This window comes from Tachysurus vachellii, chromosome 4 (genome assembly GCF_030014155.1).
Source record: "Tachysurus vachellii isolate PV-2020 chromosome 4, HZAU_Pvac_v1, whole genome shotgun sequence".
In the NCBI taxonomy this organism is placed as follows: domain Eukaryota; kingdom Metazoa; phylum Chordata; class Actinopteri; order Siluriformes; family Bagridae; genus Tachysurus; species Tachysurus vachellii.
The window spans coordinates 2,142,961-2,155,460 of NC_083463.1; the positions used below are offsets into that span (position 1 = coordinate 2,142,961).

At 40.2% G+C, this 12,500-nt stretch overlaps 1 protein-coding gene across 1 annotated transcript in view; it reads right to left on the reverse strand.

Annotated features, from left to right (window-relative positions):
• Positions 1–12,500, reverse strand: part of oca2 (oculocutaneous albinism II) — a 99,824-nt gene that overhangs the window by 86,115 nt on the left and 1,209 nt on the right. The window contains exons 2-4 of the mRNA XM_060867026.1: positions 6,342–6,545; positions 3,579–3,665; positions 2,816–2,989 (exon numbers count right to left, since the gene is read on the reverse strand). Coding sequence (XP_060723009.1) covers positions 2,816–2,989; positions 3,579–3,665; positions 6,342–6,544 — 464 coding nt within the window. The 5' untranslated portion in view covers position 6,545. The remainder of the gene's footprint in view (positions 1–2,815; positions 2,990–3,578; positions 3,666–6,341; positions 6,546–12,500) is intronic.

Consider the following 12,500-nt stretch of genomic DNA (forward strand, 5'->3'; position numbering starts at 1 on the left):
GTGGAGCAGATGTCACTCCCTTCCATGTTACCTGATATGAGCATCCTTCCAGGTAGGAAGCGAACCATTCCCAAGCTGATCCACAAATCCCAAGACTCCTTTGGGTGGATAAGAGCGTCTCGTGGTTGACCGTATAAAATGCTGCTGAAAGGTCAAGGAGGATAAGGACGGATGACAGTTTGGCTGATCTAGCAGCATGTAGTTTCTCAGAGACATCCAAAAGGACTGTCTCTGTGGAATGAGCTGCTTTAAAGCCAGACTGTTGGGATCTTGGAGGTTGTTCTGTGAGAGATAGACAGACAGATGATTATAGACAATGCGTTCAAGAATTTTTGAAAGAAACGAGAGAAGTGACACTGGTCTGTAGTTACTGATGTCTGATGGATCCAGAGCAGGTTTCTTCAGGATGGGAATAACCCTTGCTCTCTTGAAGGTAGTTGGTACCTGACCAGATGCTATGGATCTATTGATGATAGTGGTAATGAAGAGCAGAAGCTCTTGCAAGATGGTCTGGAGCATAGTGAAAGGGAGTGGATCCAATGTGCAGATGGTAGGATTGAAGGACTGGAGGAGATGTAAAATCACTTCTGCTGCTACAGTTGAGAAATGCAACAGCGAAGTAGTGGGAGAATCCATACTGTGAGATGTAAGTGCAGTCTGGGCAGAAGTGAAGGTCCGGCAGATTTCCTCATTCTTCTCATGGTAGAAAGAAGCAAAGTCTTGAAGAATGGAGCCGGGGGGTTGAGGAGAGAAATGATGATGTTGTGGAGCTTCCAAGGGTCTTGTGCTGAATCTTCGAGCTTTTCCTTGTGAAAAGAAATTTTGGCAGAAGTCACATCTGAGGAGAACTTGGCCAGGAGTGTACAATAAGAATCAAGATCTGCATCAAGTTGTGATTTCTTCCACATTTTCTGGGATGATGAGGAGGGAAGAAGATTGAAGCTTGTCAGAGGGGAGGTTGAAGTCACCAAGCACCGTCAGAGGGGTGCTATCGAAAGGAAAAGCACTAAGCAGTGTGTCCATTTCTTCCAGGAAGTCTCCTAGGGGACCAGGAGGGCGGTAGACAACAATGATAACAAGGTTGATTGGAGAAGTAACTGAAATGGGATGGAATTCAAAAGAGGAGATGGTTAAATGAGACAAGAGGAGAGGTGTAAAACACCATCTCCATGACAACAATAAACCTGTACCACCACCCCTGCCTGTTTCTCGTAGTGAGTGAGAGAATAAAGGATAAAGCAGATGGTGTAGCAGTGTTCTGTGGGAATATCCAGGTTTCTGTTAGCGCAAGAAAATCAAAGGAGTAATGTGAAGTTAAAGCAGAGATAAAATCAGCTTTCTTTACAGCAGACTGACAATTCCAGAGCCCACCTACCACCACTGTGTGAGACACACAACAGAGGAGGGTAGATGAGGTTACTGGGATTGTGACCTCTGCTCTGTGGACAAGAGTGTCTGTGTCAGTAAGAGGTGACTACAGAGATGGGTTTGAGGCAGTCAACCAAGAGTGAGATTTAAGATGTGGTGTGGTAGAATTTATCAAACATTACTACACACTTATTTACAGTGTGTTAGAGAGATACTTACAAACCGCTACAGACACTAGTGTAGCAAAGAACCTTCAGTTTAAATCAGTAAGCCCTGCCCACAATTCACACCTTAAGGTAGACTGAAACTACTCCTGATTAATCAGCTGAGAGAACAACAAAGACCAACACTATAAGATCAACAATGGTATAGAATATAACACAATTAAAATCACACAACTCTAGAACAAAGTGAGTTAAGCTTCATTAGTACACAAATGTCAGGGACCTACTTTACCAGAAGACAATATATTCAAATAAATAGAGTTAAAGCACACTCAAACACAAACACACACACACACACTCAAACACACACACACGCATAAACACACACACACACGCAAACACACACACACACACAGAAACGCACACACACACATACAGTGAAGCTGATAGTAGTACAGTACATGAGGTTGGAGGAGACAGAAACAAACACACACACAGAAACACAGAAATGCGCGCACACACATAAACACACAAACACACACACAAACACACACAAGCACAAACACACACACACGCATAAACACACACACACGCAAACACACACACACACACACAGTGAAGCTGATAGTAGTACCTGAGGTTGGAGGAGACAGAAACAAACACACACACACAGAAATGCGTGCACACACACACATATAAACAAACACACACATGCACAAACACACACACACACATACACACACACACATGCATGCATAAACACACACACAAACACACACACACAAACACACACTCAGAAATGCACACACTCACACATCCACACACACTCAGAAATGCACACACACACAGTGAAGCTGATAGTAGTACCTGAGGTTGGAGGAGACAGAAACAAACACACACACACACAAACACACACACGCATAAACACACACACAAACAAACAAACACACACACACGCATAAACACACACAAACAAACACACACACAAACACACATTCAGAAATGCACACACTCACACACCCACACACACTCAGAAATGCACACACACACAGTGAAGCTGATAGTAGTACCTGAGGTTGGAGGAGACAGAAACAAACACACACACACAGAAACACAGAAATGCGTGCACACACACACATATAAACAAACACACACATGCACAAACACACACACACACACACATACACACACACACACATGCATGCATAAACACACACACAAACACACACACACAAACACACACTCAGAAATGCACACACACACAGTGAAGCTGATAGTAGTACCTGAGGTTGGAGGAGAGTTTGAAGTTGTTCTCAGTTTTGTCAGTAGACACTGAGTGAGACAGACTCGTCACTTCGCTCCCCAGGCGACATCTTCGCTCCAACTCTGCAGAATTTCCATCCCACAAATCGTCTCCGGGTCCAAAACCGGTGTCACGCAGGGTCATGTATGTTAAACTACACACACAAACACACACACAGCAGTCCATCTTGAGACTTGAGCTTTGCTCATTTCACACACATACATTATTACTGTTCTTTAATTATTTTTTTTTAACTATCGAATATATTTAAAAAAAATTAATCATCTGTACAAAGGACTAAACATTTAAAAACCTTCTCATGTTTGATCAGAACTATAAAAAAATCTAATAATATTCTTGACATATTTCTTGAAACAATTAGAATATTTTACAGTACTTCAGGACTATAAAAAGGATCTGATTTCTGAGGTGTTTAAAAATAATTGTAGTTATTTTTAGTGATTTAAATTAGAAATTATATAAAATAAACTAAATAAATACTGTGTCAGGATCTTTTTCAGTTTTATTTAGTTTGCTGAGTCGTTTCAGTTGATTCTGATTTCATTTTGTCTGAGCAGAACAAAATCCTCTTTACTCAGCTCACTCTAAAGTGACATGAGGTCGATTTGTTTAAAATCTCTGCATGTGAAAGTGAGATAAACTCCGTCTAAATGTCCTCATGATGAAACACACAACACTTGCAGGTAACTTTGTGAGTAAATGTGTGATAGACTGAAACTTGCCCATCGTCCTGAGTGATCCGGAGCAGTGGAGATCTCTCTGTCAGGCTCGTCTTTCCTCTCAGGAAGTTCACCATGCTGAAGTTTCGTCTGACACCACAAAACCAAACAGGGTTTAAATAAACAAGTGATTTGATATTACAGCTGTGACAAAATGCTGATTTATTCAAAAATAAACAACAGCTGATGATTTACATTTTGACTTCCGATTTTATTTGCAACTAAAACATTATTTGAATTCAATAAAACTTTAATTCAAAGGTGATTAAAAATTCACATTCCCTTAAAACAGAATACAGTAAAGAATAAGACACAGCGTCGTGATGTTATTGTAAAATATTCAGTAACGGCGTTACTGTTACCATGGAGTTACTGTTACCATGGAGTTACTGTTACCATGGAGTTACTGTTACCATAGAGTTACTGTTACCATGGAGTTACTGTTACCATAGAGTTACTGTTACCATGGAGTTACTGTTACCATGGAGTTACTGTTACCATAGAGTTACTGTTACCATGGAATTACTGTTACCATGTAGTTACTGTTACCATAGTGTTACTGTTACCATAGAGTTACTGTTACCATGGAGTTACTGTTACCATGTAGTTACTGTTACCATAGTGTTGCTGTTACCATAGTGTTGCTGTTACCATGGAGTTACTGTTACTATAGAGTTACTGTTACCATAGAGTTACTGTTACCATAGTGTTACTGTTACTATAGAGTTACTGTTACTATAGAGCAGGGGTGTCAAACTTAGGTGTAATTATATTTGGCCGCGAGATCATATTAAATGTGGCTAGCCACATGCTCCGCTAATACTACAAATCCCAGAATGCCTTCCCACTGTACTGACACGTAGTCACGAACAGCAAGCGCTCCTCATTCTCTGTTGACAGTCGTTAACAACCGTTCTACAGTCACATCAGGCAAGTTAACTCCAGTCTCCACAAACATGGCCAAACGAAAGATGGACATTAGGAGCTTTCAAGACAGGAGGGAGGGAAATTATCTGTTCACGAATATAAAGGACAGACCTGTTTGTCTTGTGTGCTAACGGAGCTAACGTGTCTGTAACCAAAGAATATAACATAAGAAGACACTATGAAATGAAACAGAGTGTAGCAAACTGAGTTTGAATACACTGTATGTTTTCTTTATGCACTTTTTCTACTCCAAGGCATGTTAATAGTCGAAAAGTTGGATTTTCATCGAATGAAATGATTATTTTTGGTTGTTTTGTTGTCGGTTTTGAAAAAGATCCACTTCAAAAAGGAACTTAAAATGATCCAGTGAGAGGCATCATTTATTTATTTATTTATTTATTTAAATAAGAAATGAACACCACTGATGTGTCTTTTATTTCAAATTTAATTTCTCATGTGTTTGTAATATCAAGCTCTGGTTGTTCCAAATCCTGTGTTCAAACAAAACTAAAGTTTGTTTCCATATGAAAAAGGTTGAACATTACACATCAGTTGCAGTTCATTTTTCAATAAATATGCAGTTTGGCCTGTGACTTTATCTCAGTTTTATATTTTGGCCTACTGTGACTTTGAGTTTGACTCCCCTGCTATAGAGTTACTGTTACCATGGAGTTACTATTACTATGAAGTTACTGTTACTAGTGAGTTACTGTTACCATGGAGTTAGAGTTATGGTTACTATGGAGTTACTGTTACCATGGAGTTACAGTTACTAGGAAGTTACTGTTACTATAGAGTTACTGTTACCATGGAGTTACTATTACCATGGAGTTACGGTTACTATGGAATTACTTTAACCATGGAGTTACGGTTACTATGGAGTTACTGTTACTATGGAGTTACTGTTACCATAGGGTTAGGGTTGCAGTTACAGCAGCTACAACTTTCACCATTTTTTCTTTCATCTTTCTTGGGGTTAACGTTACACAGAAATGCAACTTGATATCTGAAGAAGACGTATACTGCTTCACCCCTGACTGTTCCAAAGCACTGACACTGGAGACTCCTTACATAAATGTTCAATAAACATGACCTTTCAGAAACCTTCAGCACATCACGTTTATATAAGAATGTTGAATGAGCTGTTACTACAGAACTGATAACGCATTTGAACGAGCGCATTAATATAAACATGTGACTTGAAACTGCACTATTATAGGAAATTAATCAGGACTATGTGACCAATCAGAATCCAGCATTCAGCATCACTGTGGGATAAAGACATTTTTATTTACAGCAATGAATCATGTTCTGTTTCAGGTGTCAGATTTTTAACTTGTGTGCACAACTTTTTGCTTCTCTGGTATCTAAAATTACCTTTGACCTTTGACCCTTTATTAGAAAAAACTCTCAGACTGTGCAGGAGAATTTGATTGACAGCTCTGGCTCCTGGCATTAAGATGAGCATCATTAAAGAGTGTGTGTCACTCAAACACGGTGACTGAGTCTGGTGTCTCACCATCCACTCGACTGCCTTGTTTGCTTGTTTGAGACTTATCGGAGACCCAGTCAGTTTCTGACTAATCCCCCAAAATAACAACCACCCGCTCGGTTCTCATGTCTCTATCCAATTCCAAAAGTTCAGGAATACACACAAACACACACACACACACACACACACACACACACACACACACACACACAATTAATATATATTAATATATAAAACTCATAACACTTAAAGTAACATTTCTGTACCAAAAAGACTTGGTAACTGGTAGGAATATCTCTTTCTCTCACACTCTCTCTCTAAACTATTGGCACCCCAGCAGGTGGTACCTGTGCTCCTGGTGGTCGGTGTAGATGATGTGGTGTCCTGGTGGTATAGCGGCGGCCTGCAGCAGCTTCTGTGTCTCTGTCCTTTTAGAAAATCCTTCTAAGAGACGCAGCTCACCAAAGTTTCCTGCCACAGTTTCAGACATCTGATGGCCCTGAGCTCCCGCTGGAGACGTCTCCAAACTGTTCTTATTCTCCAGATACATCCTGAATAAACAAGACAAAAATAAGCAGGATGTCTCATTTTACTGATTAAAAAATCACTGGAAGAATTATACAAGATCCAATTTTAATACGTACAAACACTCGCCATCTAGTGGCTATTCTGTGAATAATCTATCACTGCTCACCTAGGGATGCTCTGACATCTTTGTTGGTTGTGGATGTAAGTTTTGTGATGTCACTTCCATGTTCAGTTTAAGCCCATGGGTAATTTTCTGTCCTGAAACACTGACTAAAGTTTTCACAGAGCAGTAATTGGTGTTCGCTTTATACAGCTGGGGGATTGTAGGGTTTTATTTAAGAGTCCCATGATGCCTCAGTTTGCCTGACATGTCCTGGGAGTGACAATTAACTCACCTGAGAACCCTTCTACTGCACACAAGCTAAGTGGGGCCTAAGGGCATTGTTAGCAGGGTGTGTGTGTGTGTGTGTGTGTGTGTGTGTGTGTGTGTGTGTGTGTGTGTGTGTGAGTGTGTTAATAATGAGTATCTTTGTGTGCTCAGAATTAATCCCTCTATGTGACGATAAGCTTAAGTGTAAGAATCACTCTGCTCATCTAGCAACTTCTCTCATGCTAGTTTTCTTTCTCTGAGAAGCACATGATCATCACCATCATCACCATCATCCTCACACAATGTTTGTGTGTCTGTGTGTGTGTGTGTGTGTGTGTGTGTGTGTGTGAACTGAATCTTAGGGATTAATCTTCACATGTAAAGGAAACAAAGCCTGAGTTCAGAGTCCACGTGAGCCACATTCCAAAGAGCTCCACATTGGGGTTAATTGCGTCATTAGCACTGATCTCATGTGGCAGAAAAATGAGCCTGAGGTAAGAACATTATAACAGTGTTGTTATCATTAGTGCTGACTGTTAAACTGACAAATTATTCTACAATCATATATAGTTTACTAGCTTGCAAAGCTAATGAACTTCTTGATATAATTATTGTGCTAGTTAGCTAAGCATTAGCCAGCTTGTTAGCAAACATGGCTGTTTATTAATAGTTAATACTTCCTGGTAACATCAGCTAAGCTGGTCTATATTAGTATGTTTGTGTTTATTTGACTTGCTTAGCTCATGTTGTTAATCTAAAGCTGCACTCTGCATCAAAAAAGTACATAAAATAAAGACTAGTTGTGATGTGTTTGATTTGCTGATCATGTGACATCACATAAGTGTATAATGACCAGAACAATAACACACACACTCTACTGTAACACACTCTACTGTAACACACACACTCTACTGTACCACACTCTACTGTAACACACACACTCTACTGTAACACACTCTACTGTAACACGCACACTCTACTGTAACACACACTCTACTGTAACACACTCTACTGTAACACACACACTCTACTGTAACACACACACTCTACTGTAACACACTCTACTGTAACACACACTACTGTAACACACACACTCTACTGTAACACACACACTCTACTGTAACACACTTTACTGTAACACACTCTACTGTAACACAAACTACTGTGACACACACACTCTACTGTAACACACTCTCTACTGTAGCACACTCACTCTACTGTAAAACACTTTCTACTGTAACACACTCACTCTACTGTAACACACACTACTGTGACACACTCTAGTGTAACACACACACTCTACTGTAACACACACTACTGTGACACACTCTAGTGTAACACACACACTATACTGTAACACACTCTACTGTAACACACACTACTGTAACACACACACTACGGTAACAAACTCTCTACTGTAACACTCTCTACTGTAACACTCTCTACTGTAACACACTCTCTAATGTAACGCACACGCTCCACTGTAACACTCAGTCTACTGTAACACACTCTACTGTATCACACTTTCTACTGTAACACACTCACTCTACTGTATCACACTTTCTACTGTAACACACTCTCTCTTCTTTAAAACACTCTCTCTACTGTAACACACCCTCTAATGTAACGCACACTCGCTACTGTAACACACTCACTCTACTGTAACACACACTACTGTGACACACTTACTTTACTGTAACACACTTTCTACTGTAACACACTCACTCTACTGTAACACACACTACTGTGACACACTTACTTTACTGTAACACACTCTACTGTAACACACACACTCTACTGTAACACACACTACTGTAACACACACACTCTACTGTAACACACTTTACTGTAACACACTCTACTGTAACACAAACTACTGTGACACACACACTCTACTGTAACACACTCTCTACTGTAGCACACTCACTCTACTGTAACACACTTTCTACTGTAACACACTCACTCTACTGTAACACACACTACTGTGACACACTCTAGTGTAACACACACTGTACTGTAACACACTCTACTGTAACACACACTACTGTAACACACACACTACGGTAACAAACTCTCTACTGTAACACTCTCTACTGTAACACTCTCTACTGTAACACACTCTCTAATGTAACGCACACGCTCCACTGTAACACTCAGTCTACTGTAACACACTCTACTGTATCACACTTTCTACTGTAACACACTCTCTCTTCTTTAACACACTCTCTCTACTGTAACACACCCTCTAATGTAACGCACACTCGCTACTGTAACACTCAGTCTACTGTAACACACACTCTACTGTAGCACACTCACTCTACTGTAACACACTTTCTACTGTAACACACTCACTCTACTGTAACACACACTACTGTGACACTTACTTTACTGTAACACACACTCTACTGTAACACTCTCTACTGTAACACTCTCTACTGTAACACACTCTAGTGTAACACACACACTATACTGTAACACACTCTCTCTACTGTAACACACCCTCTAATGTAACACACTCTCTACTGTAACACTCAGTCTACTGTAACACACACTCTACTGTAGCACACTCACTCTACTGTAACACACTTTCTACTGTAACACACTCACTCTACTGTAACACTCTCTACTGTAACACACTCTAGTGTAACACACACACTATACTGTAACACACTCTACTGTAACACTCTCTACTGTAACACACTCTCTACTTTAACACACTCTCTCTACTGTAACACACCCTCTAATGTAACGCACACTCTCTACTGTAACACACACTCTACTGTAACACACACTCTACTGTAGCACACTCACTCTACTGTAACACACTTTCTACTGTAACACACACACTCTACTGTAACAGTCTCTACTGTAACACACTCTACTGTAACAGTCTCTACTGTAACACACTCTAGTGTAACACACACACTCTACTGTAACACTCTCTACTGTAACACACTCTCTCTTCTTTAACACACTCTCTCTACTGTAACACCTGTATGTATTTTTAATGTTTTTTAATTTTAGCCCTACTTCCCTTTCCCTAAGTGGTTATTCCACTTGTCAGGCCGCCATTGTAAATAAGAACCTGTTCTTAATGACTTGCCTGTAAAAATAAAGGTTAAACAAACACACACTCTAGTGTAACGCACACTCTTTACTGTAACACTCAGACTACTGTAACACACACTCTACTGTAACACACTCTCTACTGTAACACACCCTCTAATGTAACACACACGCTCTACTGTAACACTCAGTCTACTGTAACACACACTACTGTAACACACTCTCTACTGTAACACTCAGTCTACTGTAACACACACTCTCTACTGTAACACACACTCTACTGTAACACACACTCTACTGTAACACACCCTCTAATGTAACGCACACTCTCTACTGTAACACTTAGTCTACTGTAACACACGCTCTACTGTAACACACGCTCTACTGTAACACACTCTCTACTGTAACACTTAGTCTACTGTAACACTTAGTCTACTGTAACACACACTCTACTGTAACACACTCTCTACTGTAACACACCCTCTAATGTAACACACACTCTCTACTGTAACACTCAGTCTACTGTAACACACACTACTGTAACACACTCTCTACTGTAACACACACTCTAATGTAACGCATACTCTCTACTGTAACACACACTCTACTGTAACACACACTACTGTAACACACTCTCTACTGTAACACACCCTCTAATGTAACGCACACTCTCTACTGTAACACTTAGTCTACTGTAACACACACTCTACTGTAACACACACTCTACTGTAACACACTCTCTACTGTAACACACCCTCTAATGTAACGCACACTCTCTACTGTAACACTTAGTCTACTGTAACACACTCTCTACTGTAACACACTCTCTACTGTAACACACACTCTACTGTAACACACACTACTGTAACACACCCTCTAATGTAACGCACACTCTCTATTGTAACAAACTCTCTACTGTAACACACACTCTACTGTAACACACTCTCTACTGTAACACACCCTCTAATGTAACGCACACTCTCTACTGTAACACACACTCTACTGTAACACACTCTCTACTGTAACACACCCTCTAATGTAACGCACACTCTCTATTGTAACACACTCTCTACTGTAACACACCCTCTAATGTAACGCACACTCTCTATTGTAACAAACTCTCTACTGTAACACACACTCTACTGTAACACGCCCTCTAATGTAACGCACACTCTCTACTGTAACACTTAGTCTACTGTAACACACACTCTACTGTAACAAACTCTCTACTGTAACACACCCTCTAATGTAACGCACACTCTCTACTGTAACACTTAGTCTACTGTAACACACACTACTGTAACACACTCTCTACTGTAACACACTCTCTACTGTAACACACCCTCTAATGTAACGCACACTCTCTATTGTAACAAACTCTCTACTGTAACACACACTCTACTGTAACAAACTCTCTACTGTAACACTCTCTCTCTCTACTGTAGCACACACTGTCTACTGTAGCACACACTTTCTACTGTAACACACTCTCTTCTATAACACACACTCTCTTCTGTAACACTCATTGTCTACTGTAATACACACTTTCTCTAATATAACACTCTCTCTACTCTAAGACATTTTCTTTACTGTAACACACACTGTCTGTCGCTCTGTAACACACATTCTCTCTCTCTCTCTCTCTCTCTCTCTCTCTCTCTCCCTCTCTCTCTCTCTCTCTCTCTCTCTCTCTCTGTAATATCACACTCTCTCTGCCCCTACAGGAGTAGAGGATATATTACAGCTTTAGGCACACTTGAAATAAGCTTTTGTTCTCCTTGGTTGATTTACTTCCATATGAGTCTGGAACAATAAGGCAGCCACATAAAAGCACCCCCCCCCCGCCCCCAAACACACACACACACACACACACACACACACACACACACACACACACACACCACATTGTGTCCGCACGAGAAGAAGATGGAGCAAACCACAGTCTTGTTATCTATGACCAATCATTTGGATTTGCTTGTGCACATTAGAGACTCTCGTCTTTCATGAAACATCCCCAGAGGCATTCAGGCCTCACCATGAGCCACACTCGAGAAAGGAAGTGAGACACAGTGCGAGATAAATAAACACAAAAATAAATTCCATCTAAAACACAAACCCACACTTTAAAACAAACGTTCTGCTAAAACATTAATGAAGAGATAACATGCTTAATTACATCATCTTCAAGCTCTTCAATTTCTGAAAAGGTTCCTCATATGAAACCAGTTGAATAGTTCTTTAGTTCCTGAAAAGTTTCTTACTGTGAAAATTCCCCCCAAATTCCTCTTGCCTCTAAAGGTTCCTGCAGATTATGACTAAATTTCCTGGGTTCCTGAAACGGAACTGTACTTACTGTAAATGTTCTTACTGAACTGAAAGCTCCCCTAAACCTGTTGAGTAAATTTAAAGTTCCTTTTGATGGAATTCCATCTAATCTTTCCTAAAGGTTCCTGGAGTGGAAATGATCCCAACCTTCCTAGATTCCTGAACAGGTTCCTCTTGGGGAAAAACACTTAACAATTTCATGTCAACATTTTACTTG